At 37.6% G+C, this 15,074-nt stretch overlaps 1 protein-coding gene and 1 long non-coding RNA gene across 2 annotated transcripts in view; both read left to right on the top strand.

The window, feature by feature from the left end:
- The first annotated feature begins 1,826 nt into the window (after positions 1–1,826).
- Positions 1,827–15,074, top strand: part of DNAH11 (dynein axonemal heavy chain 11) — a 107,201-nt gene continuing 93,953 nt past the window's right edge. The window contains 11 exon segments of the mRNA XM_048321285.1: positions 1,827–2,155; positions 2,855–2,993; positions 2,996–3,011; positions 3,806–3,962; positions 4,080–4,121; positions 4,123–4,225; positions 4,931–5,036; positions 5,837–5,975; positions 8,092–8,123; positions 8,125–8,198; positions 8,297–8,408. Coding sequence (XP_048177242.1) covers positions 2,036–2,155; positions 2,855–2,993; positions 2,996–3,011; positions 3,806–3,962; positions 4,080–4,121; positions 4,123–4,225; positions 4,931–5,036; positions 5,837–5,975; positions 8,092–8,123; positions 8,125–8,198; positions 8,297–8,408 — 1,040 coding nt within the window. The 5' untranslated portion in view covers positions 1,827–2,035.
- On the top strand, positions 9,308–14,338 carry LOC125325978. Its single transcript, XR_007203644.1, has 4 exons — positions 9,308–9,674; positions 10,655–10,859; positions 11,326–11,398; positions 12,521–14,338. It is a non-coding gene; the product is annotated as an uncharacterized LOC125325978 (long non-coding RNA).

Raw genomic sequence — 15,074 nt, 5'->3', positions numbered from 1 at the left:
TGGGTAGTGGTAGGTCAGAGAGAACAGATCAGCAACTTCTGAGACAATAACTTACTGTTCTCAGAACAGTGCTGAATGCATAAGCATTCACATTGCGTAAAATCAATGTTGCTTGTGATTCTAATGATTGATTGTCGCAGCAGGGAGGCCCTAGACTGAATGGACAAATATATGCAGCTTGCCTCTTGGAGATGGATTCTCCAAGATACAGCTACATTTGAGTGCATAGAGACAGAAAAGCCTGTATTGTCTGTGCTTACTCTGGGGCTGCAAACACAAAAACTCCAGACTTTCATATTTGGAGCTCTAAGAGATTGTCTGTGTTCAAGTCAAGTGGATATGTAAAACAAAACAGTATCTGGTATCTCATCTGAATCCTACTGAAGGTACAGTGAGAGAGAAAATGGAGGGAAAAATCCACTCTTATTTCAAGTTTGGAAAAATGCTGACGTAAAGAAAAACCTTTCTGAAGATTAATGAGATGAACTTCCTTTGTATTTTAGTATAAAATGTACCTTTTATTTTATGTGCATAAATTCATGCATGCTTGGGATTTTTTGCATCAAAAGGTGAAGTCTTGGTTGGTGCACCTTGTGGAAACTGTATGTAATCCAGGACATCTGTGCTCCATGGAGGCCATACTGGCCTATGAAGAGAGGAAGGGAGAACAGTGAGGTTTTGACTATGTAGTCCAGGCTGAATTTACCACTTCACAAACCTGGTGGGTTTTAGATGTAGAAATGGCATCTGGTAGGCTGAATGAGGGCTTGACATCAGCCCTGAAGGATTGCCACAAGAAGTAGGTGTGGATACCTCCTTTTTGTTTAATTCAGAGAAAATAGTGTGAAAATGGTCCCATAAAAAGTTGTGATTAACATATTAAATCATTTTAATGCTGTACTAAATAAACTGCTATTAACACCCACTGAAAAAAGAAACATGGCTTTTTCTTCCATTTCTGCTACCTCACAGGCATTTTTATCACATTTTGATTACTGGGTTTTTGTGGGATTATTCTGAACTGAGACAAAAGCTAAAAGCAAAGATACTGCCACAATGGTGTGCTAAGAACAGAGTACACATTCAGTATGTATACAAATACTACACCCATATATTTGTGTCAGGAAGCCAAAGCTATTGGGCTTGTTTATGTCAAACCAAGCAGTTTATATCTATATTTAGTTTTAGTCCCATTTCAGAAGGATACCTTGATTTTTGCTTTGCCCTTTTTTACCTCAAACTTCTCCTGAATGTTTTTGTCCTGCTGTGAGCACTCCTTCTCTTTGTGAAAAGTTTCAGTAGTTTTGATTTTCTTTTCCAACATAGAATATCTGCTGAAGGGAAATATAAAATAGGAAAGAGACTTTAAAGGGGTCATGAATATCTGACAGAAGTGTCTAAACTTTCCCTGTAATAGAAAAGGCATTATATCTTTTTATTGATATTTCCATATATTTTTATATTTTCCTCCTTGGAATTACATGCAGTAGCTGAGATTGGGGTTTTCCCCCCATTAATATGAAACCTGAATATCTCCATAGTCACTTCATATTACATAACGCTGCGTAGTCATCTATATCGTATTTTGTAATCATCCCCTTATTGCTTTGTCTATTTTTAAAATGTCTCTGATCTTTCCTAAGGGCTATTTTTAGTTTGCCAATAAATGTTCTCGTACAATTAGTACAATTTTTGCAAAGTCCGGTACATATCTCTATGGAGAAGACCACCACGTAATTTTCAATTCCATTTCATGTGCATCTTTTTATCCATCCATTCCTCATACCCTGCCTAGCTGACCATCTGCAGCATTTGTGCTCACCTGGATTGTTGTTGTTTTGGAGACGGTTCAGATTTCTGTTTAAACCGGGATTTCTTCTGGCATCTCATGTCTAATACCAGAAAATTTGTATGTACAAGCCAGTTTTTATGGTGACTTAGTTCATGATGTAGGCAGAACTGATTTCTAGTAGATGGTACTGGAAACCATCTGGTTTTAGTGGGTTACCTGAATCTTTTCAGGTCACTGTGCTAAATGCTCTTTATTACCGAGCTGCTTGGAGAACTTTCCTCAGGTGAGCAAGAAAAAATCATGACCATTTGTGCCAAAGATGTTCATGCCAGAGAAGTGTCAGCAAGCTTTCAAGCCCAGAAGGTGTATGTTTGAATCAGCTATATTTTGCATTCACAGTTTGTTCTGCCTTCAGTAATTCACAGTGTGTTTTGTTGTCCTTTCAGAGGCATGTGCCTCTCCAAAGCAAGTCACTCCTCTTCCTGTGGTGACTTTTTATAAGTGCATACAACAGAAATTTTGAATGTTTATTTAAACCAAAGTGCTCACTCTGTGTGTAACTTTTGTTCAGGTAAAACTAAGGTGGTGGCACATGCTGTTGGTTTGAAAGAACAAACTTTCACCGGATTGGGATTGAAATAGGAAAGAATTCTTATTTTCCCTCTGACCTCCTGAGCCTCAGAAATAAAATGGGCTTTTAAGGTGGTGTTAAGATAAGAAGGAAAAAGGCTTGAGGAGTAAAATGAAACTCATTGTGGTCAAAGTAATGTCAGTTCCTGTGCAAAGACTGCATTGTTTGTATGGAGAGGTCTTGGCTTGATAGATGTGTTCTGCTGTAATAGCTCTATTAAAATTGTCTTCTATTACACTTGCTTCTGTATAAAAGCACTAATGCCTTGAGGTGCATCTAATCCTTTATAATAGGTTGTAGTAGTTATTAGTCATAAGTGACTAGGAATGAGGGGTGAGACCTGCTGATGACAGCTGCAGCTTTGTAATGGGTGGCATTTCTACCTTCTGAATAGCTCCTACCTGGCACCATGACTCTTTGATGGTTCTTAGATCTCCAGTTGCAGAGCTTTTGCTTGGCTGTCATAGCTATGCCACAGCTGGGATAATGTCCAGAAACACTGTTTTGCCAACATTTGTGATGCTCACTTTCAGTGCTTTTATGAGTACTTGGAAAATACCCCTTGGCAGGTTAACCTTCGACTGACAGGTAATGACTGCTACAAATAAGAGTGCCTGCTTCATCTATTTCAGTGAATGAAAAGTTAAATGTTTCTTAGAAGTTTGGAGTTCTTTCCTACCTCATGTATATATTATAAGGTTATCAATATATTTGAACATGTATGTGCATGTAGATATGCATACTCAAGAAATTGTATGATTTTAATGGGCATTACATTTATAATAACTGAAATATTTTTTGCATAAATTAATCTATATATTCATTGCCTAGTCTGAAGGGGGGATATGAGCAGCTCTCTAAGGTTAATCAGGAGTTTTCAGCAAAGATTTTTGTTCATTCGTTAAAGTATTTTTTTCACACCACATACAGTGGAACTTTTCTTTTCTGGAAAGGTTTGGGCTTCAATGTAGAATTTCTGGTTAAAATAAGGACTCCTAAAAGATACAGCCAGGCATCCTGGCTGGCTTAATGCTTACAACCCTCAGTTTTGGGGGGCAAATTCTGGGGCTCAAGTCTTTGAAATAGGCAAAGCAGCAACTATAGCCTCATGTTTCCTGTCCTGTGTGATCACTGATACGATATTCCTCCTTGCTAAAAAAATGTTGATGTGGTTAGTTTTCTTTTCTAAAATAAGCACTTTCCAAGTAGTACCACACCATGATTTTACATGACCATGGAAGAGATACATTTGTGGTTTAGGACATTAAAATATAATGAGAAAGTGGACTTGGAATAAGTCATCCATGAAGCATAAGAGTTATAAAAAAGGCCCTGATGTAGAAGTTCATTGCAATGCAAACAATCCCTTTTCTTATGTTAAGGTGTTATATTACTCTAACCCGGGCTCTCCACCTAGCCGTGAGTGGTGCTCCTGCAGGACCAGCTGGCATAGATAAGACAGAGATCATGGAAGATTTAGGCTGTGCCCTTGGCATGCTGGTGTAAATTTTCAGCTCTTCAGAACACATGGATGATGAGGTGAGATAGTCTGTTCAGCAGTATGGAGATTGCTGTTTAGCTTCTTTTTCATGTGAATTGCATTGAAAACTGTTGCTTTCAAGAAAACTATGTTAAATCTTTCACTTTTAATTTTAGCCTGTAGGGAATATCTATAAATTTTTGGTCCAGACAGGAGCTTTGGGGGTGCTTTGATGAATTCAATCATCTCTTGGTAGGAGTCTAGTCAGTGGCATTAGTACAATTAAAGACTATCCACAATAAAATAAGGAACAAGAAGAAGAGAGTAGCTTATTATAAATTATTATATTATAAATAAGCACTTGAGTGCTTATTTATCCTTTACAGGCTATAAATACTGAACCAGTAATATCTTCCTCCAAAGTTCCTCTGAAACTATTTCTAAATGAGGCAGTAGATGGTAACACAAAATCACCTGTGTCATGTACTACCCAAAAATAACCTTCTCTTCAAAATGTAGCAATAAATGTGAGTTAAATCCTGGTCCTACCAGATTACTATTTTGCTATCAAAACCAGTTCAAGTCCCACCATGTGAGATCATGGCATCCTATGGGTGAGAAGTGTGGAGGGATTCAACTTTGCAAGAAGTCTCAGTGGTTCCAGGACTTTCCAATGCTTTTTAGACATGCCTTGTTTTTCCACTGTCCTATGTTCTTTCTCTGGTTTTGGGTTTTTTTTTTTTTACTCAGTATTGTCTCCTGGCCCTTTTAAACCCTCTGCATCCCTACTAGTCTCCTTTATTCTATGTTTCAAAAGATGATTCCTGCTGTAGACATAAATATGCTCCAGCCTCATGCACTCTTTGTGGCTCTAACAGTCCAGTCTTTTTCTTCTGAATTCAGTGCCAGACAGATTACTAAAAGCTGATGCCTACCAGTGAAATACCTCTGTTTGTTAAGGTCAAGCAAGTTTTCCTTTTTTGTCATCTTTCTTTTAACACTTATTTGTGTTATTTTTCTTTTAACGGGTTTGTATTTCTTGGTGAAAACATTACACCGAAGTCGAGAGTTGGAATATTTATTACTATGAACCCTGGATGTGCAGGTCAGACAGAACTACATGAGAACCTCAGGTTCCCCATTCATACTTAAATATGACAAAATTAAAACTGGTCATTTATTTCAGCAGTATATTTCTGAAAGGGGAACAAAAGAAATATTTATGGTTTTCAGTAGTAAGAAAGAGTTCTGAGGAACAAGCTTGCTGCTTTGTAGCTGGCCTGAACACAGAATTCAAGATCTCTTCTTTGCTAGTATGTAACTTAAGTAATGATTTTAAATGAGGGCGTTGTTTAGCAATAGCATTATTACTTCATGTTATTTTAAAAATGAGATTGAATGAGATTTTTCTACTTTGTGTCATTAAAATTTTGTTCTAAAAATTCGAGCAGTTACATTTAGCAAAGAAACAGTAAAACCTCTAAAGGCAACCAAGCCTTCATCTAAAAGCACTAAAGCTCTCCAAAGATAATCTAACTGCTTTTAAAAAGGATGGCAGTTTTAGCCGTGGTTGTGTTGCACTTGACTTCCAGACCCTGTACAGCTGCTGGCTGTGCCTCCAGGGCTCGGGGCAAGTGACACCACTGCAGCCTGTGCCTTCTCTGAGTTCGGGCAGTACCTGTCTGTGTTTCTCAGATGCCTCTTTCGTGCAGTAGTGTTATGGAATACTAACAATCACCAGTGCCTAATTAGCTCATTTTGCTTTGAACTAGGGTCCTTGTCGGCTTTGATTGACACTCTTAATTGTGACTCTCTTGAGATCTGTTTTTAAAAATGTTTGCACACATCAGACATTTGATTTAACTGACTTATTCTTACCATGCTTAAATACTAATCTGTGTATTTGGATTATGGGATTTGTTTTCTTCCCTAGAACCTGTGCTGTGGTTGTCCCTGATACTGAACTGGTCTCTGAAATTATGTTGGCTGCTGAAGGGTGTATTGATGCATGTCTGTTAGCCAGGAAGTTCATCACCTTGTAACATCTCTGCAGGGAGCTGCTCCCTGAACAGGTGAGGGTTCTTTGGGCTTTTGGATTTAATACATATCCATCAACACACACTCCATACCAGTGCAGCTGAATACTGTGTAATAGGAGGCATTTATGTATATTGTCTTATCTTGTATTTTAAAGACACTTTACATCACATGTCTGTCCTTAATAAACTGTCAGACATAAATTTGGAAAAAAGTGTCCTTTCTTCTTACCTTGGGATGTTTGTAATGTGTTAGTTTTGCATTAAATAATTGTATATCACTACTTCATACCTGGGATGACTGACTACATTGTGCTGCTGTGTAACTCCCATGTAAATAACTATCTTTTGGAGAAGAGAATAACAAGGTAGAAATTATTTTGAAAAATAGATAGCATATTGTAACTGAATGAACATTTCTTTAAACTTTCCCCAGTAAGTACAGTGGAAAACTGTTTGGAAAAAAAAAGGGTGAGAAAAAGAATTTCTAAATAATGTAATTATTACATTAGAAAGAATCTGTATTTAGAAGTATTATCTTAAAAATGTAAAACCTAGAAGTTGCATGACTTCTTCCCTGTATATATGCTGTTTGAATAATTTCCAACTGTGTAATTTTTCACAAGACATTTTTAATATTCATTTTTATCAGTGGAATAAGAACTTGGAGAACCCTCGAACCTTAAGCTGTAAACTCAAATAGCAGGCAGGGCCATTATGAAATAAAAAAACCCTTTATTTTCATGCCTGCATAATTTTGAAATTATCCCTAAACATCCTGAAGATTTCCTGACACATTCTTGCAATTTTCTAGAGATAATGAAATTAAACCACGCATATCTAAAGATCATTAATATTGTTTGCTTCACTAGAACAAGGATTCCTTGAGTCTAATGATTACTTTGTCCCAGAGGCACATTCTGAACTGAGAAAAGTAATTTATACCATTGTTTGTCACTTCAGTATTAATCATAGTAACAATAGTAATATTAACATTAGTGTTTGAAGCAAAATCTAGAGTGTTCTTGTTTGTTTACTTTTTAACTCTCATTTGGTTTACTTTTAATGGCAATGGGAGAAATCAAATATCTCTGGGAAAAAATTCTGGGCTTCTGCATAAAATATACAGCAGCTCAGAGAGTTCTGAGAGTATTTCTCCTGTGTTGGGACTTTTAGAAATTTAAATATACCTTTGGGGCACTAGGATCCTAGCCTATGGAACCTGCTGCAGAACAGGGTTATCAGGGCTTTCAAGTCCATATGTTGTGAAGGAAGGGACTTCTGGTCCTGTCATGCCATGGCAAATAAAGTCCTTTTACACTGGGCAATCCAAAAATCAGGCTGCTTTTAAGATGCATATCCTGCTCTTTAACACCTTTTCAGACAGAAAAACAACACAGAAATTTTTCTGAAAAAAAAAAACCACTTCCCTAAATCTAACCAAAATCTTATTAAGCACAATATATACCTGAATTTCCTGGTTTCATTATCAACTCTGTTTAACTTCTTTGCCTAGATGTACCATTTCTAAAATGTGGAGACTCCTTTTCAGTGCAGATAATTGGCATCTTTATTACCTCAGAATTTTTTTCTTACTTATCATGAACTGCCCTGAATTTGAACATTACTTTTTTGAAGTATTATTCTTTGTGATGTATTTAATGCATTTGATTCACACTTACAGAGTTACTGCTGTCATGGAAGAGGATAGAGGCATGGCATCTGTCAACTTAAAATGGTGTATTTGTAAGTTGTGAATTTGCTTCCAGTTTTGTTGTTGTTTTTGGGTTGTTGGTTAGTTTTTTTTTGAGGGGGTGAGGGGTGGAATTGATAATACTAATAGGCTGTATTTATATTGAATTCCTAGATGTGGCTGCAGAATATGCTTTCAAACTTTACCCAGCTGGTAGCCAGTTAAGAATAGGGAACCAAATGGTGGAATATAGAAGATTAAATAGATATACAGATATATGTCTTTCACCCTTTTATTTTTTTTAGTCAACCTCTACCACTGACTGAAAGCCACTGGAAGACTACAGGTGAATAAAAATGTCTTGTTTTACTCTGTTTGTAAAATGATTGTTTTCTTCAAAAGCATTACCACTTAGTTTTATTTCATGTGCTCACATGACTATTTAAAATGCTTTTGTAGGGCTTTTATGACTGGGCACTTCATGCTATCAAGTGTTTTCATAATTGCTGGGTCCCTGAAAAAAGAAGACAAGAACAGACCTGAGGACTGGGTAAAATCTGTTTCTGGTGTTTTGCCTTTGAGTAAAAACAGAATCCTTAAAAAAAAAGGATTTGATGCTCTTGTGATATATTGTTTACCCTCCTTTTCCATGTGCTTTTGTGAGTCTTAAGAGACTTCAATTTGCATAAAATAGTGACAGATGATATCCCAGTTTTCACAGGCCTGATCAGTGACCTGTTTCCAGCTCTGGATGTTCCGAGGATGAGGAACCTACAGTTTTGAGCAGATGGTTAAACAATCTACCCTGGAGCTGTGGAGCTGTACTTGCAGTCAAAAGAGAACTTTATTCTCAAAGTAAAAGAATTCATTGTCTTTAATTACTCCCCTTAAGATTTTTGATCAAAATAATTTCTAGTGGGTTGGTTGTATTAGACATGAAGATTATTTTTGAGTATGTTACAGTATTGATAAAGTGTCTCTCAATGACTCAGTATTTTAAAGGCATTTCATCATGGCAGTGATGTTTCTCAGTATGATAAATATACCCATAAGGATACGTGTATCCTGTTCAGGAAAGCTGTGTGCAGTGACAGTCTAGAGTGATGAATGTGTTTGTTTGTATACAGTAACAAGAATTTGTACTTAGTAGCAAATCCATTGTTGGTCAGATATTTATAGTGAGGTAAGAAGAGTAAAGGAAAAAAACCATATATATAAGAAGGTGTGGGTTTGGAATGTGTGTGGCTGTAAGTGACTTTTGTGTGCTCTGGCTTTTATGAATAATATAATGCACGTTGTGCTATATACATTAAAAACATGCATGGACAGATATGCATGCATGTACACTCAAAAGAATTAGTTGCCCATAAGCTAAATTTAAGCACAAATTTAGTTTAATTACAGACAGGGTGATAAAGTGAAACACAGAAACACCAGGTATTATACAGACCAAATAAAAAGTGCACATATTTCCACCTTTCTTCAAGGAAATCCTCATCTGCTGTATGTGACAGCACACTCCTTACCTCTTTAGGGTATGTTGGAAATAACCAAGCTGGCTGAATGTGACTGATCAGAAGATTTACAAAGGATTTGTGCTCGTCTATCTTGCTCTGTTATCCTGACAGAAGGGTGAAAGACAATAAGATATGCCTTGGGTATTATGAACTTTACAATCAGCCTTCTGTAGAGTATTTTGTTTCCTGCTAGCTGGGTAAATCAGAAGAAAAGCACTGGGGATCATGAGCTTGTTCCTGTTAGACTTTGGAAAATCAGAGTGAATACTCTTCACTAAAACAGAAATCCACAAGCAGCCAAGCTATCTCCATTCTGTGACTCACAACTATTTCTTTGGAAGCAATGTATTACTTTAGGAGACTGAGTTTGTATTTTTCTGAATTATAGATGTACAACTGATTGTAGAATTCACTCTGCTAAAGCAATGGCAAAATTGTGATAACTGTTCTGTATCCCTGGGTTTTCACAGTCCTGCTGGACTGTGTGGCTGTCTGGCAGAATAGGATTTGTTCTCACTTGCTGGGGTAACTGCTTTCATTCCTTTGCGCCAATTCTCTTATCATTTTCTGAGAGACAGTGTTGCTTGATGCAACACCAGCTTCTTTGAGGCAATTCTGCCAAGAAGGTGCAAGCTTATTTTTTCCTATTAAAGGGAATAAAAAGGTAAAGGGAGGAGAACTTTTTTGTGAATAATTCTGTCTCTGTGATAAGAACTGCAACAGGAGAGGAAAGGTGCTCACTGTGTGTCCCTTCGGCGTGGTAGGATGCTCACCAGGAGGAGCAACCAGTGTGTCACTCTGTGTTTATTGCTGGAATTGCAGGGAATGGAAAGGGTAGGGTACCTGCCTGCCTGTGGAACATGTTTTCCATCTCACATTATAAAGAAACTGCCATGGTCCTTGCATAAAACATTCTTCATGTTGCCTTTGCCTGAAGCTGCAGGGTAATAACACGCTGCTGAGGCCACTCGGTCAGCCACATGATGTGCAATGGAAAGCTCAAATGTTGCAAGAAAATTCTACATTTTATGTGTTGTTTGCATGTCCCAAAGGACAGTTAATCATGGCATGAAGTAATGATCATTCAATCTGACAGATAGACTAAGTAATACTTTGTTCTGGAAGGAGAAGCAGGATGTTTTAATTAGGCTTCTAGACAGACATTATGGAATTTATCTCCAAAACACAGACAAATAATTCTAATACATAATGCTTGCCTATTTCTGCTACTAAATGTTGGCAGCTGCATAGATTTTCTTCTCCATTTAACACTTTCTATTAGAATTGAGTGCAGAATATGGCTGTTTCAGACTGGGAGCATCCTTTCCTATCCTTAGGCTTAATGGAAATTTGGGACTAAACTAGCACAGAGGCAAGGGTAAATCAATGTAAACCGTTGGCTGAGTGTGAGGATTTACAGTTAGAGGTCCAGTTCAGGAAAAAGTCAAGAATTTCTACTATTTGAAAATAGTATCACTGACATGCACCCTGTTCCTTCTTTTCAGGTTCTGAAAGTTCTTCATCACATGTACGTGCACACAAAAAAAATGCCAATTTGTAATGAACTTAATGCAGAAGTTCTGACAGCTGATGAACTGTGTGGTTTTATACACCAGGAAACCAGAGAGTGGAAAGATGGCAAGAGACATGTGTTCTTGCTAGGATGTCATTTTCCATCCAAAATGGACAATACCAGAATTCAGAGAATGTGTAAGAGATAGAATTCTTGTGTTTTTCTGAGTTTTGATGCAATGAAATGTGTGTGCAGAGCACTGGTGGTTCTGGAAAGGCTGGAGGGCAGGGCAGGATGCTGGTAGACAGAAAGTATTAGCCTGAACAATGTTGATCCAGCTGCCTTAAAGAGCCAGTTATTTTCTTCCCAGATGGTGCCTCCCTTATCTCACCCATATCATTAAGACTTATGACACAATCCTGTAATCAAAACAGGAATAGGTCATTATTACATAAAATGCAGTCATTTTGCTGTATTGAGTGTTCACTGAATTTTTTTTGTTATTTTTGCCACCTAATAAAAAAGCAAAGGAAGAAAACATGAGTTTGATGTTACAAAAGCTTCTTTTTTCACTGATGTGTCATCTTCTGAAGTTTTAATTGCAATGCAGTGTTGTTGTTTAAGCACTTAAGTAATAAGATTCTATTGAAATATAATTTTCAGGTCTCCTGTCATCTTCTCTGAGAGGATGACCCAATATTACCCAGGAGGGGCCAAAAAGGTTTGGTTTAAACAGGTATATAGATCCTATAAATCCTATAGATCCTATGTAGAATGTAGTCCCTTAACACTGTTATGGATGTTAACAAGGTGAGCCATTACAATTACAGTGGCTTCCCCTCTCCCTGTTTTCCCATTTTCTTCTTCTTCTATTTTTCTGGAGGCAGTTTTGCAGTATGCATTCCCTTTTTCTTTTATTCTTATCTTTCATCTGGTTTTCACTATTGCTAAATAATATTTTAGTACCTAATTAACACTTTATGCCTTGCCTATTTGGCACAACAAAAAGCCTTAAATTAGCCTACGAATACTGTAATGGTGACTGCGCCTCCTAGATGTGAGCTGATGTAATTTGAGATATTAATCATAAGATTATTGAAGCTGGTATTTGGAAAGTCTTGACAAAATAGTTTTAAGATTCCATTATTGAAGTCCTTGCATAACTATACTATGGAAAGCAAGTGTAGGAAATCTAAATCAGTCAGCTTAAGCACAGTAGGATACAGACCCCTTCTTTCCTTCTTAATTATGCAGCTAAACCAATTTTGTGGACTCTCTGAAATGCTGTAATAAAATGAAATCCAAATCTAAAATCTGAATGTAACCTTTGGAAAGTGATTGGAGTTTTGAGCTTTCCTTTTCTTAGAAGCTTAAACCCTAGTAACCCTCTGGTTACTCAGCAAGGTGACTGCCGGGGTGAGCCACATAATCTAACTCTTTCTGAGGAACAGAAAGTGGCTTTCTCAAGAAGCATTTTGGAGCACTTAAGTTTAGGTCCTGCTCTGAATCATTTTCTGATTATTTCCATTGCCCTTGAGAGAGATTTTTCCTCCTCTGCTTTTACCTGCTTTCAGGAGAACTCACATTGGTGAAGCAGGCTAGTCACCTTTTAAATTAGTTAAACTCTAAAAAACCCATACAAGGTCAAGTAAAACCTTTTGAATTTGTCATCCTCTGTATTTCTGGTAAAAAATTCTAGGCATGTTCAAAGAGAGTTTGTTTATCATTGTTCAAGAAATAGTGTGTGCATTGTGTTGCACTCTGTGGGGCTGTAATAAACACAATTGCCCTCATCGTGTTCCTGTTAAACCTGTTATCTTGGCTTTCCTTTGCTGAAAAGTTTACTGATGATTTCTAGGTTCTGACCCTTACAAACAATTAATGTGTGCCTATGACTCTGTCAACGTGGCTGCTATTTGAGGTACACATTTAAAAGCTGCTGCCCCAGCCACTATATCCAGAGCTGGTATTCTTCACCTGAACACCCAGGACCTGGGATGGAACCCATGAGTATCTGATGATATTGGTTGGCATTTTTAACATCCTTCTTGCAGATTAATTGCAACAAACTCCATTATATATATATTAAGTCTTCCTTATAATTTTTATTCTGTTAATGTATTATTTATTTGGTGCCTACATATATTCTCAAATAGGCATTTTTAAGAATTTTGCCGGTTAAGTGGTTTTTTTTCCTCTCTTACATATACTGCTTAATCAGAGCAGTAGTGTGGAGGGTTGACCCTGACTGAATGCCAGGTGCCAACCAAGCCATTATTACTCCTCCTCAGCTGGACAGTGGAGAGAAAAATATGATGAAAGACTCTTGGGTCAAGATAAGGACAAGGAAATCAAATACTCAGCACACTCTCATGGGCACAACAGACTCAACTTGGGGAAATTATTTTTATTTATTACCAGTCAAATCAGAATAGGGTAGTGGGAAAAAAAAACCCCAGTGTTAAAGATACCTTCCTTCCACTCCTACCTCCTTCCCAGTTCAACTTCACTCCCAGTTTTCTCTACCTCTTCCCCCCATTAGCTCAGGGGGATGGGAAATGGGGTTGCAGTCAGCTCATCCTAGTCTCTGCTCCTTCTTCCCTCTCAGGGGAAGTACTCCTCACACTCTTCCCCTCCCTGCTCCATCACAGTCCCTCCCATGGCAGACAGGCCTCCAAGAACTTCTCCAACTTGAGTCCTTCCCTCGGGCTGCAGTTCTTCATAAACTGCTCCAGTGTGTGTCCCCCATGAGGTTACAAGTCTTGCCAGCAAACCTGCTCCAGCATGGGCTCCTCTCTACACAGGTTCACAGGTCCTCCCAGGAGCCTGCCCAAGCACAGTCTTCACACAGGATTTCAGCCTTCTTTGGGCATCTACCTACTTTTGTGTGAGGTACCTTTTTTCCATAATAAGAGAAACTCAGGCTCCAAGTCCATGTAAATAATTGAAAATAATGTCCACAGCAACTGTACACCACAAATTGAAGCCTTAACATTTTCCTATGGCCACATTTATGCACAGATCATTTTTTTGCCAGCTAAATTATCTTCACACAAAGTATGTGAGTTCTAGAGGCAGCAAATCACTTCATCACCTTTCCACTATGCTGTTGAACAACTTATAAAGTTAGAGTTATATTTGTGGAAGACAAGTTGTAGAAGTTATGATAGTATGATATATACCTGTCAGTGGAGGAATAGAAAGCATGAGCTGGGAGCTGTAATTGCCTCTGTTTGAAGGTTTGGTTATTTTTGCACTTTTTTTCAGTGTGCTCTGCATAGGATATTCTCAAGTACTTAATGTTATTTTGATTGCATTAACTCGTATTGCACAACTTTTTAATGCTTAGATGAGAAGGAATTTTCCTGGGGAGATTAGAAGTCTATGGACATAGAGACATGGAGGCGATGATCAAAAGATATGATCCATTTTCAAATCTCTTGTTGTCTTTGAGGGTTAACATTTGATAGGAAAATACAGAGCTTGGAAAAGAAAGATTTATCAGGCAAGGAAACTTTTAGGTGCTCACAGTAGTTAAAGCTATTTATTGCCAACTGTTTGTCCAAATGGTTTTAGGTATGGTGAAAGCTAGGCCAAAAATTAAATTGAAATAATTGAGAAATTAAACCAACTACATCTTGCACCAGTCTTTGCTTCTCTAACAGTTATAGGGCTACTGGTGTTCTGTAAAGGCTGAGGTGGAACAAATGCATTTCAGCTACAACTACATTTCAAAAGCTTCCTATTAGAAGAAGTTAAATAAAATTTTTCAAGTAGAAATACTGTGTAAAAAGTAATCCAGTAAAAAAAAAAACAATTTCTTGTAGTAATTGTTTGAGAATGAAAGAATGGTGTATCCTGTTTCATCACTTTTTGGAGTTTACTCCTAGCCAGAGAGAGAGAAATTACAGTTTGCTTTTAAAAGTAAACTGTGATGTGCAAGTGTTTGATGGGTTTTTTTCCTTTTCAATTTTAGTCAGTCTTTGTTCACGCATTTTAGATTGTACATCTCTGATACTTTATTGATTTACTCGTAATAAAAGGCAAAGCAGTCTTGTTTGTTGGAAATGCTGGAGTAGGAAAACCAGGGTTTATAGGCAATAGGCTTGGTGCTGTCTCTGACTAGACAAGGCTACCTCCTGAGCAACAATTCATTCAGCTACCACACAACATCAGCAGTGCTCCAGAGTTCCATACGGATGTGAGGAACTTATCTTCCCACAACAGCAATGATAAAAAATATTCCACGGGTATTACAGTTTTATCACAACCATTGGATACTGCTCTTCTCTGGGCCTTGGCAAAGTTCATGGCTTTGCAAATCGGAAAACTTTGAAAGTTGTGGCAGGCAAGGGGAAGGGAGGAGGATGAAACTGCTTGGTGCAAACTGGAACTGACACTGTGCTCCCACA

This window comes from Corvus hawaiiensis, chromosome 1 (assembly GCF_020740725.1).
Source record: "Corvus hawaiiensis isolate bCorHaw1 chromosome 1, bCorHaw1.pri.cur, whole genome shotgun sequence".
NCBI classification, from domain to species: Eukaryota; Metazoa; Chordata; class Aves; order Passeriformes; family Corvidae; genus Corvus; species Corvus hawaiiensis.
Note: the sequence above shows the minus strand (reverse complement) of the source record. Positions and strands in the feature narration are given on the sequence as shown.